This window comes from Pteropus alecto, unplaced genomic scaffold, assembly GCF_000325575.1.
Source record: "Pteropus alecto unplaced genomic scaffold, ASM32557v1 scaffold53, whole genome shotgun sequence".
Lineage (NCBI taxonomy): Eukaryota > Metazoa > Chordata > Mammalia > Chiroptera > Pteropodidae > Pteropus > Pteropus alecto.
The window spans coordinates 174,331-187,328 of NW_006434366.1; the positions used below are offsets into that span (position 1 = coordinate 174,331).

The 12,998-nt window shown below is 62.3% G+C and overlaps 1 protein-coding gene across 1 annotated transcript in view; it reads right to left on the reverse strand.

Annotated features, from left to right (window-relative positions):
* Positions 1–12,998, reverse strand: part of COL7A1 (collagen type VII alpha 1 chain) — a 31,567-nt gene that overhangs the window by 5,199 nt on the left and 13,370 nt on the right. Inside the window, exons 44-102 of the mRNA XM_006909058.3 lie at positions 12,803–12,847; positions 12,686–12,721; positions 12,524–12,556; positions 12,132–12,164; positions 11,927–11,980; positions 11,789–11,848; positions 11,660–11,695; positions 11,487–11,567; positions 11,351–11,386; positions 11,114–11,158; positions 10,785–10,856; positions 10,489–10,533; positions 10,226–10,252; positions 9,983–10,012; positions 9,772–9,852; positions 9,663–9,698; positions 9,551–9,586; positions 9,396–9,476; positions 9,141–9,176; positions 8,685–8,747; positions 8,554–8,598; positions 7,562–7,597; positions 7,455–7,490; positions 7,244–7,339; positions 7,112–7,147; positions 6,990–7,025; positions 6,831–6,878; positions 6,472–6,507; positions 6,220–6,342; positions 5,941–6,141; positions 5,809–5,844; positions 5,649–5,702; positions 5,396–5,464; positions 5,275–5,319; positions 5,099–5,161; positions 4,915–4,959; positions 4,552–4,587; positions 4,384–4,419; positions 4,204–4,248; positions 4,022–4,054; positions 3,882–3,944; positions 3,746–3,781; positions 3,586–3,666; positions 3,394–3,462; positions 3,112–3,147; positions 2,993–3,034; positions 2,824–2,868; positions 2,690–2,734; positions 1,999–2,034; positions 1,857–1,916; positions 1,612–1,719; positions 1,372–1,443; positions 1,181–1,216; positions 1,001–1,060; positions 822–866; positions 554–589; positions 404–439; positions 268–324; positions 53–124 (exon numbers count right to left, since the gene is read on the reverse strand). Coding sequence (XP_006909120.1) covers positions 53–124; positions 268–324; positions 404–439; positions 554–589; positions 822–866; positions 1,001–1,060; positions 1,181–1,216; positions 1,372–1,443; positions 1,612–1,719; positions 1,857–1,916; positions 1,999–2,034; positions 2,690–2,734; positions 2,824–2,868; positions 2,993–3,034; positions 3,112–3,147; positions 3,394–3,462; positions 3,586–3,666; positions 3,746–3,781; positions 3,882–3,944; positions 4,022–4,054; positions 4,204–4,248; positions 4,384–4,419; positions 4,552–4,587; positions 4,915–4,959; positions 5,099–5,161; positions 5,275–5,319; positions 5,396–5,464; positions 5,649–5,702; positions 5,809–5,844; positions 5,941–6,141; positions 6,220–6,342; positions 6,472–6,507; positions 6,831–6,878; positions 6,990–7,025; positions 7,112–7,147; positions 7,244–7,339; positions 7,455–7,490; positions 7,562–7,597; positions 8,554–8,598; positions 8,685–8,747; positions 9,141–9,176; positions 9,396–9,476; positions 9,551–9,586; positions 9,663–9,698; positions 9,772–9,852; positions 9,983–10,012; positions 10,226–10,252; positions 10,489–10,533; positions 10,785–10,856; positions 11,114–11,158; positions 11,351–11,386; positions 11,487–11,567; positions 11,660–11,695; positions 11,789–11,848; positions 11,927–11,980; positions 12,132–12,164; positions 12,524–12,556; positions 12,686–12,721; positions 12,803–12,847 — 3,156 coding nt within the window. The remainder of the gene's footprint in view (positions 1–52; positions 125–267; positions 325–403; positions 440–553; positions 590–821; positions 867–1,000; positions 1,061–1,180; positions 1,217–1,371; positions 1,444–1,611; positions 1,720–1,856; positions 1,917–1,998; positions 2,035–2,689; positions 2,735–2,823; positions 2,869–2,992; positions 3,035–3,111; positions 3,148–3,393; positions 3,463–3,585; positions 3,667–3,745; positions 3,782–3,881; positions 3,945–4,021; positions 4,055–4,203; positions 4,249–4,383; positions 4,420–4,551; positions 4,588–4,914; positions 4,960–5,098; positions 5,162–5,274; positions 5,320–5,395; positions 5,465–5,648; positions 5,703–5,808; positions 5,845–5,940; positions 6,142–6,219; positions 6,343–6,471; positions 6,508–6,830; positions 6,879–6,989; positions 7,026–7,111; positions 7,148–7,243; positions 7,340–7,454; positions 7,491–7,561; positions 7,598–8,553; positions 8,599–8,684; positions 8,748–9,140; positions 9,177–9,395; positions 9,477–9,550; positions 9,587–9,662; positions 9,699–9,771; positions 9,853–9,982; positions 10,013–10,225; positions 10,253–10,488; positions 10,534–10,784; positions 10,857–11,113; positions 11,159–11,350; positions 11,387–11,486; positions 11,568–11,659; positions 11,696–11,788; positions 11,849–11,926; positions 11,981–12,131; positions 12,165–12,523; positions 12,557–12,685; positions 12,722–12,802; positions 12,848–12,998) is intronic.

Below are 12,998 nucleotides of genomic sequence, written 5' to 3' on the forward strand. Positions count from 1 at the left end.
CACTGGAACCCCTCCTGACCCCATATAGAGTACCCCACCCTCTTCCCTGTACCTTCTCTCCGGGTCTCCCACTGTCTCCGCGAGGTCCTTTGTCACCATCTATGCCCGGAGGCCCTCGTTCACCCTGGGTCAGGGGTCAGAGTCAGGGTCAGGGGCTGGCGGTCTCATCCCCTGAGGCTCTGAGCTCTCAGATCTCTCAGCCCAGCCCATAGGAGCCCCACCCACACCCAACGGAGACCCAGTCACGTGGAGAGCAGACCCACTCACCATGTCCCCCTTGGCTCCCCGTAGCCCCGGAGGCCCCACAGTTATGGCTGAGTCGCCCTGAGTGGATGGGAGACAGTAAGAGGAGTCAGGAGCACCCCTGGCCCTTGGCCCTGCCCTCCCCAACGCCCCCACTCACCCTGTCACCCTTCAGCCCTGCGGTTCCAGGGTCGCCCTATGGGATGGAAAAGTGTAAGTCTCACCCAACCAGACAGAGGAGCCCCGAGTCCTGAGTTACGACACCCAACCCCACCCCACTCGCCCCGGGGCCTTTTCCCCATGTCCTTACCTTCTCCCCACGCTCCCCCCGGCTGCCCGGGGGTCCCTGTGTGAGAGAAGAAGACTATGAGCGAAGGGAATTTGGGGGCCTAGTGGGGAGACAGGTCAGGGGGTGGCAGAGGACTGAGTTGGGGGCCCCAAGGGAATAGGGGAGGCAAAGGAGCAAAGAGCAGACAGGGAGAACCAGGGGGCTGTGGAGGGTGCAGAGTCCCAAAGGCACAAAGGGCACAGGCAGGTGACGAAGTCACACCACTGGCGCTTGCCCTAAGGGGACTCACCATAAGTCCTCGGGGTCCCTCCTGGCCAGGGCGGCCATCTTCACCCTGGATGGTGATATTAAATTAATTGACTCAGAAGTTGGATTCAGAGGTGACGTCTGTAATAAAGGGAGCCCCGAAGTGGTTCCCCGAAGTGGTTCCCCGAAGTGAGTCTGCGCCTGCAGAGCAGGACAACCTACCCGGACGCCTGGCTCCCCACGCTCGCCGCGGGCCCCGGGCAGCCCTGCTCCAGGGTCTCCCTGGAGAGCGACAGGACACCAGGGATAAGCAAGGGGAATCAGTGGGGGACGGAGGGTCATGGGAGGTCGGCGGGGGTTGGAGGGGATGACAGGGTACAGAAGCAGCACTGTCTCGTCTACCTTGTCTCCTTTGAGTCCAGAGGCCCCCGGCACGCCCTGTGGGCAGAGTGAGGTGAGAGTCTGGTGCCCCCTCGAAGGCACGCACACGCCCCCAGCCATGTCCTGTGGCATAGTCCTCCGCCTAGGTTCTCATGCGGGCAGACTCCAGCACAAGAATCAGACCCATGGCAGGCTGGGACCCTTCTACTCACCGCTGACCCCGGTGGTCCAGGTGCCCCCAGCGGACCTGGGGCTCCCTCTCTCCCTGGGGGGCCTGCCAGACCCTACCAGAAAAATGAAGCGACAGAGGCAGAGGGTGACTGGGGGACCTTCCTCTTCTTCCTCTGCTTCCAAGACGGAGCCGCTGAGGCAGGGCCTCGGCCCCCTCCTCCTCGCCTGCTATCAGATTCAGAGGTCGCTAAGTCCCCACATGCTATTCCCAGCACCCTTACCCGTTCTCCGCTGGGGCCTGGCTGACCCATTTCTCCTCGAGGGCCTTGCTGACCAGGGAACCCGACAATGCCAGGAGCTCCCGGGGGACCAGGCGGACCCTGGTCTCCCTGGAACAGAGACAGCAAAGGGAGGAGGGGTCCCAGCGGGACTCGTCCCAGGACTAGCCCCAGAACGCCCTCTCCCTCCCATCTCCAGCGCCCCCCTGCCCCCTGCCGCCGCCACTGGGGAGGGGGCAGCGACTTACCTTCAGACCTGGAGGACCAACTGGCCCAGGTGGGCCCTGGACCCCGACTCCTGGGTCACCCTGCGAGGTAAAAGGGGTCAGATCAGGCTCAGGGAGTCTCAGGATCATGACCCCCAGAAGGGACACTTTGGGGCACACATACCTTATTACCCTTGAGTCCTGGAGCCCCTTTAAGACCCTAAAGAAACAAAAAAGAAAGAAAACAGCACTTGAGGGTAAGAACATGCACCCAGAGCTTAGACATTGTCTTAAAAAGTGCAGATGTGATCACGGACACGTGGGAACTCAGACGTGGGACCAAAGATTGGCTCACGGGAACTCAGCGGTGACCACACACTCAGGAGGGCACAGACAGAGGGACGCTCAGGCGTGACCACAGACCCGCGGAGCTCACACACGAGCACAGACACATGGGACCGCGGACACGAGTGCAGACACACGAGCAGGCGCTCGGGCACGTCCTGTCCCGGGAAACAGACGCGACCACAGACGTGAACTCAGATACTCGGGGTGCAGCCAGGCAGGGGACAGGGGCAGCATAAACACGGCCAAGGAGGCGCCCGCGAGAACTCCGCCGTGCTCTGAGACCTGGGAGGTCACACAGGAGCACACGCGCGCTCAGACACGGTGGGGAACGGGAGACTGAGGACAGGCACACAGACCGAAGGCGGGACCCGGCGCCGGGAGTGCGTGCTTCCTGGAGCAAGATCCCGGATGCTGGAACGTGTGGTCAGGCTCGGGGTCGGGCAGGTGCACAGGCCCACATAGGGTCCCATATGTCCCCGACTGCACTCCTCAGGCCAGGCTCAGGCCTGCCCAGACCCCAGACTCACATCTTCCCCAGGGTCTCCAGGGTCCCCGGCACGGCCAGCTTCGCCCTGCACAGAAAGGGAGGTGACGGCGTCTGGCCACGCAACTCTACCCCTCCGTGCCCAGGGCTCAGGCCCTGGGACCAGGCCCATCTCACCTTCTCGCCCCGCGGCCCTGGCAGTCCTCGGTCACCTTTGGCTCCCTGTAGAGACGGGTCAGGAGGCGACAAGGTCAAGACAGGTGGGACTCAAGGAGGATGGCAGGAGACCGGGGTCAAATGTGGGGCATATTGTGGGACATATTGCTGCTGGGGGTTCCACACTCACCGGCTCTCCCACCAGGTCTCCAGCAAGGCCTCCAGAGGCTCCCTGTGAGCGAGAGGGCTCAGTGGGATCCCCAGTCCCAGCCCCCTGGGCCCCTCTTCCCAGGGCCCCCACACACTCACCTTCTCTCCCTTTGCTCCAGGGGGCCCGATCACAGCCTGTGGGGAAGGCCCAGTGAGTCCCTCACCTCCTGCCATCTCCCCCCACCCCAACCTGTCATCCTAGGTGAGACATGCAAACTAGGCGGGGGTGGGGTCAAAAATCACCTGTCCAGGGGTCCCCATGGGTCCAGGCTCTCCTTTAGGTCCAACAGGGCCAGGCAGACCTGGCGAGCCCTGTGGCAGAGCAGCGTGAGGAACTTGGTGCCGCCCCGACCCTGTCCTAGCCCCCCGCCCAAAAATCACCTGTCCAGGGGTCCCCATTGGTCCAGGCTCTCCTTTAGGTCCAACAGGGCCAGGCAGACCTGGCGAGCCCTGTGGCAGAGCGGAGTGAGGAACTTGGTGCCGCCCCCGACCCTGTCCTAGCCCCCCGCCCCCCACCTTTCCCCCGGCACCCCTCGTCACAGGTCTGCAGCAAGCTCCCCTCAGAACACACACCGGCACTCCAGGGGCTCCTCTGTCTCCATCTTTTCCACCGGCCCCATCACGGCCTGGGGCTCCCGGCTTCCCTGTCTCCCCCTGAGAGGGAGGAGCTCCATCAGGGGCCCGCCCACCGTGTCCTGACCCCTGGAGCCCAGCTCTGACCCTCAGGACTCACCACTTGTCCAGGCAAACCTGGTGCCCCCTGAGGACCCTGAGAGAGAGAAGTCGAATGTGAGGGGGACATAGAGGGACACAGGGCCCAGAGGACAGGGACATGGCGTCCCTGCTAGGGCCAGAGCAGACTCACTCACCACAAGGCCGGACGAGCCAGGGGGACCAGGAAGTCCCACAGGTCCAGTAGGTCCGGGCAGGCCCTGGAGGGAGAAAAAGTTCAAGGCAATGCCAACCCCACCCAGCTCCCTGTGACTGCCCCACGGGCTGGGTCACTCACCCGTCCAGGTGGCCCCGTCTCTCCAGGCTCCCCCTGCCAAAACCCAGAGACCGAATGAGCCCCAGGACAGGGCGCCTTGGCGCTCAGCCTCACTGCAGGGCAGCGACACCCCAGGGGGCTGGCGGACATCATCCTGGGGCGGACATGGCTCGAGCCACACGCCCACACACACCCATACTCACCTTCAGGCCAGAAGGTCCCTGGGGTCCTGCGGGGCCAGCGAGACCCTAGAGAAAAGTGTCGAGGGCAGGGGACAGGGGTCAGAGCTATCCTTCTGGGCTCAGGGATTAACATGAACAAGGCCCGGGTCATCAGTGGGGACTGATACCTGTCCCACCCCCAGAGTACTCTCTGTCACTCACCGGGGCACCAGGCGGTCCAGGGTCTCCGTGGCCGCCCTTTTGGAGAGAGAAAGAGTTTGAATGGGGGGAGCCACTCCCACCCCACCAGGGAAACTGAGGCAGTACTGCCCATTATGGGGGTTGGGCACAGGGTGGGGGAAAGAGGGCTGAGGACTTTGGGGTACTCACCGCTGGGCCAGGGGCCCCCATTGGACCTTGCAGACCCTGGACAGAGAAGGGGGCTGCTGAGCCTCAATCTGAGCCTCACTTGGGTCTGCCTCCGCCCTCTGGAGGCCTGTGTCCTGGCGGCCACCTCCGTGCCCTCGTCCCTCCCAGGCATGCATCGCCCCGTGCCCACGGACTGCCCCTCACGGATAACACACACACCACACACACACACATACACACAGCTCCTTCTCATGAACATCATGCATCTGCACTCACAGCCGGACACGCAGGCACCCACTCCAGTCACCGATCCCTGGTGACACGCGCACACAGCAGCCAGCGCACAGCAGAGGGCAGCTGCCTGTTCCCGAGGACACCACTCACCGGCTTCCCTTCAGGCCCGGCTACCCCACGCTCTCCTGGCAGTCCCTGGGGAGAAGGGGTGTAAGGCCACACAGTCCTCGTTCCCCACTCCGACCTCCCCCGAGAGAGTCCAGGCACTGAAGACTCCAGTCCAGAGCTGTGTGCCGTGTACTGGCACACAGGTGTCAGGGAGGCAGGGACTCACCAGGCTGCCATCGTGACCCCTCTTTCCGGGCTCTCCCTGGTCTCCCTTGATGCCTGGCACACCCTGAGAATGGAGCGTCATATCAGAGCTGCCAGTCACTGCCACGTACGCACACACGCCCCACGCCAGGATGCCCCCATAGAGGAGGGGGAACATGGTAAAGTGGGAGGCCTCACCCTGTCTCCTTTGGGGCCTCGGTCACCGTCACTGCCTGGTTCCCCCTGTGGGGATGACATGTCAAGCAAGGCCCTGGTGCCATGGCAGAGGTTGGCCCCCAGGTTGATCCCACACACTGACCTTAGCACCCTTGAGTCCAGGGGGTCCTTGCCCTCCAGAGAGTCCAGGACCGGGCTCATCCACGGCCACCTACAAGCACAAGGCCATAGAGGAGTGATGTGCCTGTCACGGAGGCATGCAGGGGTCATCCACGATTACAGGGTCCCAGAGGGTTACGGGGTCAGAGACACCACATGGAGTTTCCAGGGCCCACGCTAATGGTAGCTTTCTAGTGACAGCAGCCGCAGGCCTAGGGCAGGGCTGGGGTAATCACCTTGGGGCCAGGGGGGCCGGGGGGCCCGGGGAGTCCAGGAGGGCCATCTCTGCCCTGCAGAAAAGAAGGAAATGAACTGCGGCCCCAGAGCAGCCTCCAGGCCACCCCACCCCCGAGGCCCGTCCAGCTCACCCCACCCCCGAGGCCCCGTCCAGCTCACCGGTTCCCCGCGTTCTCCTCTCTCTCCCCGTTCTCCCTGACGTGCAAACAGCAGGGGGGGGCTATGTTTGTGGGGAGTCCAGCTCTTCCTAACCCCACTTCCCTGGCCCTCCCGACCAGCCCCCAGGCTCACCCTTTCTCCTGGTCTTCCTGCCTCTCCCACACCCCCAGCCGGGCCTGGGAGCCCAGGAATACCAGGCTTTCCAGGTTCCCCGGCCAGGCCAGGAGATCCAGGGGGGCCCCTCTCCCCAAGGGCCAGGCCAGGTGGCCCCTGGGGGCCCGGGTCTCCACGATCTCCCTTCGGCCCACGGTCTCCAGATAAGCCGACGGGTCCCTGGAGGAGCAGAAGAGCAGATGCTGGTGGCCTTGCAACCACTCCCTCCGCAAGGCGTCCCCACCGAGCAGCACACACCTCCTTGCCTGGGGCGCCCCGCTCGCCTGGGTCCCCCTTGGGGCCACGCCGCCGTTCAGGCACGGGCAGGAAGCTGCCGGAGCTCTCGTCCCAGGTCTCCACGATCTCCCGCAGGGCAGACGTCTGCGTGGTGGTGAGGGGTCGAAGGCGCAGGGCCCTTACTGCAGCCCCCATGCCGTGCCCGGTCCTGTGGACATCACCTGCCCCGTGGGGTCTCCACCAGCGCCCATGCCCAGCCCCCAAGCAACCTACCTTGATGCCGATATTTTCCAGCAGCCGCTCCACATTCTGGAAACACAAGCTACGTGAGGGCCGCCCGCAGATAAGCCCTGCCCCTGCCCCGCACCACCCCCCAAGACAGCCTCCGTGCCCTCTTACCAGAGCAGCCTTTGGCGCTCGGCCGAGGTGGCTCCAGGCCACGGGGAGCCCCTCCCTGGCACGTCCCCATGACCCAGTTTCCCTGAGGGTAGGCTACAGGAATCCCAATAGGGCAGATGGCCGAGCACACAGGACAGAACGTGTGCGGCCTCATGGCCGAGAGGGAGGAGGCAGAGAGGTGGCCCCTGGAGGCGTGCACCTGAGTCAAGGGCCCGGTCCCCGGCTTCACTCACCGTCACCGTCCCCGGCTCTCCCCTCAGGCCACGCTCTCCAGGGAAGCCCTGGAGACACCAAGAGGCAAGAGGCAAGCTGCTGGACCCAGCTCGTAGGGTGTGTGCGTGCACACGTGGGTGCCCTGGCTACCCGGGCGTGGGAAAAGGTGGGGGCCTCACCTGTTCGCCTTTGGGTCCAGCGTCCCCGCGGTCGCCCTGAGAACAAAGACTGATCAGGTGGAAGAATGCCCCAACTCTGTCAGCCCCTCGCCACACCCCCCACCCCACACAGGCACACTCACCTTGGGGCCCGGATTTCCGGGAACACCGGGAAAACCCTAAGATATGACAAAACACAAAGGGGTCACACAAGACTGCGGCATCCCGGGAGGGTATCCAGCGGGAATGCAATGGCCCCTGCTGCTCTCACTCACCTGGCCAGGAGGGCCGACCTGCCCTGGGAGGCCCGAAGGGCCTGGGAGTCCAGGGCTACCAGAAGCTCCAGGCTCACCCTTGGGGCCATCGCGACCCTGTGGAGAATGCAGACAGCATCAGGACCCTGAGACCCCTGAAAAGGCTGCAGCCACACATCACAGTCAGGTTCAGGGCCAGGGGTTAGAGGCTGCACCAGATTCTAGTACTCACTTCTCTCCCAGGGGCTCCCGAATCCCCTTTCTCTCCCTATGGAAGACAAAGTGCTTCAGACACAGGCGCGATCTGAGGCCAGAGCAGACTCAGGTGAGGGGCTTTACCTTCCTCCCGTCTTCTCCAGGGTCCCCAGGCTCTCCCTGTAGGCAGAGGACTCACGTCAGCCCAGACATTCACCTGTGTCTGGCTGCAAGACACTGTCTTGGAGGCCGTCAGGTGACTGTGCCTGTAGCTCCAAGCCCCTGTGTGTCTCAGAGCGTGGCCTGTGACTGTCTGAGTGTGCTGTTGCACGTCTGAGGGTCTGCTCACCTCCACACTCAACTGCACGTGGCCTCCTGTCTCTGGCTTCCTAAATGTAACTTCACATCTACACATCTCTGGGGATGGGGAGTGTCCACATGTTCTGGCTCTGTGTGTCCTGGTAGGTGACACTGGGTAACTGTCTCAGTCTGTCTGCACATCTTGATCTGTGTCTGCATATGGTCAGAGGCTTACACAGGTAAGCACAGGATGGACACGTGTCTGCATGTCCCTGATGCCTGGAGAATTGTCTATGGGATTTGTCCGCAAGTTTTGTGTGTATCTCAGTATGTGTGGCTGTGTGTGTGTAACTGTGGCTGTAAATGCATGTGTCAGTATGTCTCAGCATGTGTCGCACGTTACGTCCTTGGATGAGTGTCTCACCATGTCTCAACACAGATCCACATATGTTCCCAGGTCCATGTCTTGTACTGAGCCTGGGTAGAGGTGTTTGTGTGTGTCGACAGGTCTCCAAGCATCACTGCACGTGGCTCCACCCGTGTCTGCACCTCTCAACCTGTGTCTGCAGCTCTTCACCTGCACCATGGCTGTGGGTTATTCTAGCATGTGCTGACCCCTCTGGGCACAGGTCAGCACGTCTCCCTAACTCACTGTGTGTGCGAGGCTGCCTGTGTGCACATGTGGACAAGTGTTTCAGGGTCTATCTGTATGTCTGCATTGGGGAGCGGGTGTCAGCATGTCTCGGCACGTGTGCCCATGTGTATCTGTACATCTGGGCTGTGTCCACGCGCTGGCACCCCTTGGCGGTTTCTCCACGTCTGCCCTGGACACTCACGTTTTTCCCATTCAGGCCTGGCTTGCCATCATCACCCGGCTTTCCCTGCGGGAACAGATCATTGGTTAGAAAGCAGGGCTGAGGTGGGGGCAGTAAAGGGGAGAAAGGGAGCCGTGACAGCCAGGACTTACCACTGCTCCGGGGGGGCCAAGGGGGCCGGGAGGTCCCTGTTCTCCTCGGAGGCCCGGAAGCCCCTGAAGAAAGTCTTTGTTAAGACTGAGCGGGCCACTGGGGTATCCCCTGAGCATACCCATTAACTTGGAGGATCCTACTAAAGACTCTCAGGATTGGGAGGTGCCTTTGAGATCCCCTGAGGCAGAGACCCCAAGGGTTAGGGGGCCCCCTGCTGAAATTCCAGAGTAAGGCTCCCAGGACTTGGGGGGTGGGTAGGCCTACTAAGGCCCCCAGGGCATTGAAGGTCGGAAAGCAGGACTTTCCTAAAACTTGCCTGCCAGGAACTGGGACCCCTCCCAAGGACAGGGCTGGACCAGCCCCCCTACTCCTGCCGATGCTGGACTCTGACGACCTGGCCACAGTTTGTGCTGAGCCCCTGAGCCGCCCTCCACCATAACGTTCCCCATACTTACATCTCTCCCCGGCTCCCCGGCTTTGCCTGTAGCACCCTGAGGGAGGACCCAAAGTCAGGGAGTCCACAGTGGTCCTGGGGTCAGAGGCTCTGCCTGCTGACAGGGCCTCTAGTGCCTGTGCCTCCCCTACCCAGGCGAGGCTCCAGAAGCTGCAGGTGACCCATCTGGCCCCAGGGCACATCGAGACCAAGAAGAGCCAGGTGAGGCTGAGGTCCTGGGAAGGGGCGTGACCAGGCAGTGGCCACCATGACTCACCTGCAGCCCAGGGGGGCCAGGGGCTCCTGGTTTTCCATCTAGCCCACTGCGGCCGTCCAGGCCAGGGGGTCCCCGGTCACCCTGAGGAGAACAGAGTGCTCAGAGGCCTTAAAGGATGAAATGGCCCACAGTCAGAAAGCGCCACGCCCCCTCACCTTTTCTCCTGCTGGGCCTCGGACACCTGGGTCTCCCTGGGAGAAACAAGGTCAGTGAAAGGTGAGGGCAAGATGGGGGCATAAGCTAATGGGGCAAAGGTGTGTCACTCACCTGTGGGCCTGGGGGCCCCCGAAGTCCATCGATGCCCTGAGGACAGGAAGGAAGGAATCAGAGCAGGATTCCCAGACCCACATCCCCCCAAGGGGCCAGTCACACTCACCCTCTCCCCAGAGGCTCCAGGGGGGCCGGGGTCACCCTTCGGTCCCCGAGGACCCTCCTGTCCACGGTCCCCAGGCTCTCCCTGTGGCAGAGACGAGCTGGTTGAGGGAACAGCACTCGAGCTCCAGGCACGCCCGAGGCAGAGCCTATCATCGGGGTTCTGGGGTGCCTTCCCGTGCTCACAGCTTCACTCCACCCACTGACCCTCATACCTTCTCTCTGGCACCAAGTCCCGTGTCCACCTGTGGGGGGATCACCAGTGATAAGAATTGTTCAACAAGGGAAGATGGGTTGGTGAGGACAGATAGGGCCGTGAGGGGTCGTGGGATCAATGAAGATATCAGGGGGAAATGGGGAGAAGTGGGAGTCAGTGGAAGGGATGAGGGGACACAGTGTGGCACCAACAGGGGCAGGAGAGGGAGATGACAAAGGACCAGACCCAACTCAACTCTTACCAGCCGTCCAGGGGGGCCTGCGGGACCCTGGGAAAGGAAATAATCACTGTTAACAGGAGTCCTGAGGTCCCAGGGCATGGCTCAGGTGTGGCCTCCCAGATTCCCGACAGCACCCCAATGCCAGCCCCCAGAAGGCAGGTCAGGCCTGGAGGTGGCCATCAGTGCTCCCCTTCTTGACCTCCAAGCCTCTTACGTGGGCACTGACCAGATTGAGCACCGGAAATCTCTGCCTCTCCCGAGCCCGGAAGTCTGGCACTACTCACCGGCTCCCCACGGTCGCCCTTGGGTCCAGATGGTCCAGGGCTGCCCTGCAGAAGATCAGAGGGTCAGAGACACTGTGTTTAGGCAGCAGTTTCTGAAAGCCTTGGAAGGACCCTAAGGAGCCTAAGGACCCATGGGGATCCTGGTGGCCTCTGGGGGTTGTGCCGAAGGGGTCACAGGAAATGAGAATCGTGAGGGTACGGCATTTCAGGGTTGGGGCGGCAGCATCAGGGGCTGGGAATCGGAGGTTGGGAGTTGAAGCTGAGGTTAAGGTCAGGGGTCAGAGGTCAGGACTCACGTTTCGTCCATCCTCTCCAGGATCTCCCTGGTCTCCTTTCTCACCCACAGGCCCCCGAGCTCCCGGTGCCCCCTGGGAAGAACAGCCAGTCTGAGACAAACTCTCTCAGCATTTTCAGGTTCCCCCATGACACCCACACTGCCCCAGGTCCCCCATGACCCCAAAAGCCACGACAGAGTTCCCCCTCACTGCATGCCTCCCTGCAGGCTCTCCATCACCTCCCTCCCCACCCCTTGGCACCCTTTCCCCCGTCGGAGTGTCCTACGACCTTCATGCCCACCTCCTCCAGGTCTCCCATCACCCCCTCACGTCTCCCCACCAAGCCTTACCCGAAGGCCACGCTCGCCAGTCTTTCCAGGCAAACCCGGCTCACCCTGGTGGTGGAGAGAAAGCCACACGGAGCAGGTAAGTTAGGCTCAGACGAACTCAGGGAGTGGGGACAGGAAAGGGCCTGGGCGCCAGCTGGACAAGACGCCTGGGGAGGGATCAGATGTGGCGGAGCTCCCGGCCCGGGGATCACAGTTCAAGGGTAAAGAGTCAGAAACCACAGTGGGAAGAAGTCTCACCGGGGAGCCCTCGTCGCCTTTTTCTCCAGCTTCGCCCTGTGAGACATGAGAGTCAGCCCTGGTTCCGAGACCCCCAGTGGTGCCAGCAACACTCTACTCGCCATCCCCAAGGACAACCCCAATCCAGCCCTCTTACGTCTCTTCCTCGAGGGCCGACAGGTCCTGGGGGGCCGGACCGCCCAGGGTCTCCCTTCTCTCCAGGAGGCCCCGAGTCACCCTGTGGAGGAGGCGAGAGTGCACATAGCAGCCAGCCCTTGGGGAAAGGTCACCCCAGAAACCTTGGTGTTACCCAAGGTCACAGGTACTCACCGGGGGTCCTGCTCTGCCAGTGAGGCCAATGGGACCCTGCAGGGCATTGGGAGAGGGGACAGGACTTAGTTGGGGCTCCCAAGCACCACCTCATCTCCTGTCACATTGCCCATCCCCACATTTATTCACCCGGACTCCAGGGTCTCCCTTGGGGCCAGGGTCTCCAGGAAGAACCAAGCCAGGTGAACCCTGTGGGTGGAAGAATCAGAAATCTGGGGGCATGACCTTCACCTGCTGCCTGCCCCCCAAACACTGTCCTTCACTCACCTGCTCCCCTTTGACTCCAATAGCTCCTTTGGGCCCGGCAGGTCCCACGTCTCCCTAGAGGTGACAAAGACCATCAGCACCAGCCCCAGGCCCCACCACACAGCAATCATGCCACAACCCTCATGACCTCCAGGGTCCTCCAGGCAGGCCCTATGACCCTGACCTCAACTCTGTAACAGCCTGCCTTCACTGTCTCTGGACTTACCTTCTCTCCTTTGACTCCAGCACCAGCAGATCCCTGAAAACAAACGGGACAGACACGGCTTGGCCCAGCCTGGGGATCGCCGTACTACAGCCTGGATCGGGAAGGGGGTTATACAGAGCTGGGAGTAACAGAGCTCAGTCTCCGCTCAGAGGTCACAGAGACACCGCTGAGAGCCGGGCAGGGGTTACGCGGAGTTCATGACCTGTATGGCAGTCATGGGGTCCCGGGATCACAGCCAGGAGTTGGAAGTCGTTTTATAGCACAAGGAGTGTCCCAGAGGGCTGGCTCCGAGCCTGCCCGGGTCCCAAGCTTATGGAGACAGTGGCTTCCAGGTTAGTACTTCTGCTCATGAGGCTGCACTGTGCTCAGAGCCCCATCCTCCCCTTACTCACCACGCCAGGGTCCCCAGGTCGGCCAGGCTCCCCCTGCGGAGAAAGAACAGAGTCAGGGATGGGTTAGAGACCCACCCAGGAACCCAAGGTCCCCGTGTCCCACCTGCTACAATCCCTGCCACAGGAGGAAGGACACTGTACTCCAGCCCATGCGTGACCCACCTTCTCTCCTCGGCGGCCAGTGGGTCCTGGTGACCCCTGCACGTGGAGACAGCGTGAGCCCAGGGGAGGAGGAAGATGAAAGCCCCACTCCGGGTCCCACCACAGTCACAAACTCACTTCAGGACCCTCGACTCCAGGAGGCCCAGCAACTCCTGGCAACCCCTGGGGATGAGAAGCAGAAATGCTGATCCGGGGGGCCAGGCGATTATGGCAAACCCAGGGTGGGGCTGGAGGTGGTCACAGAAGATCAGGATTTAGGTCTGCAGGGGTCAAACTCAGCAGGAGGGGTCAGTGGAAGTCAAGGTCAGTTCAG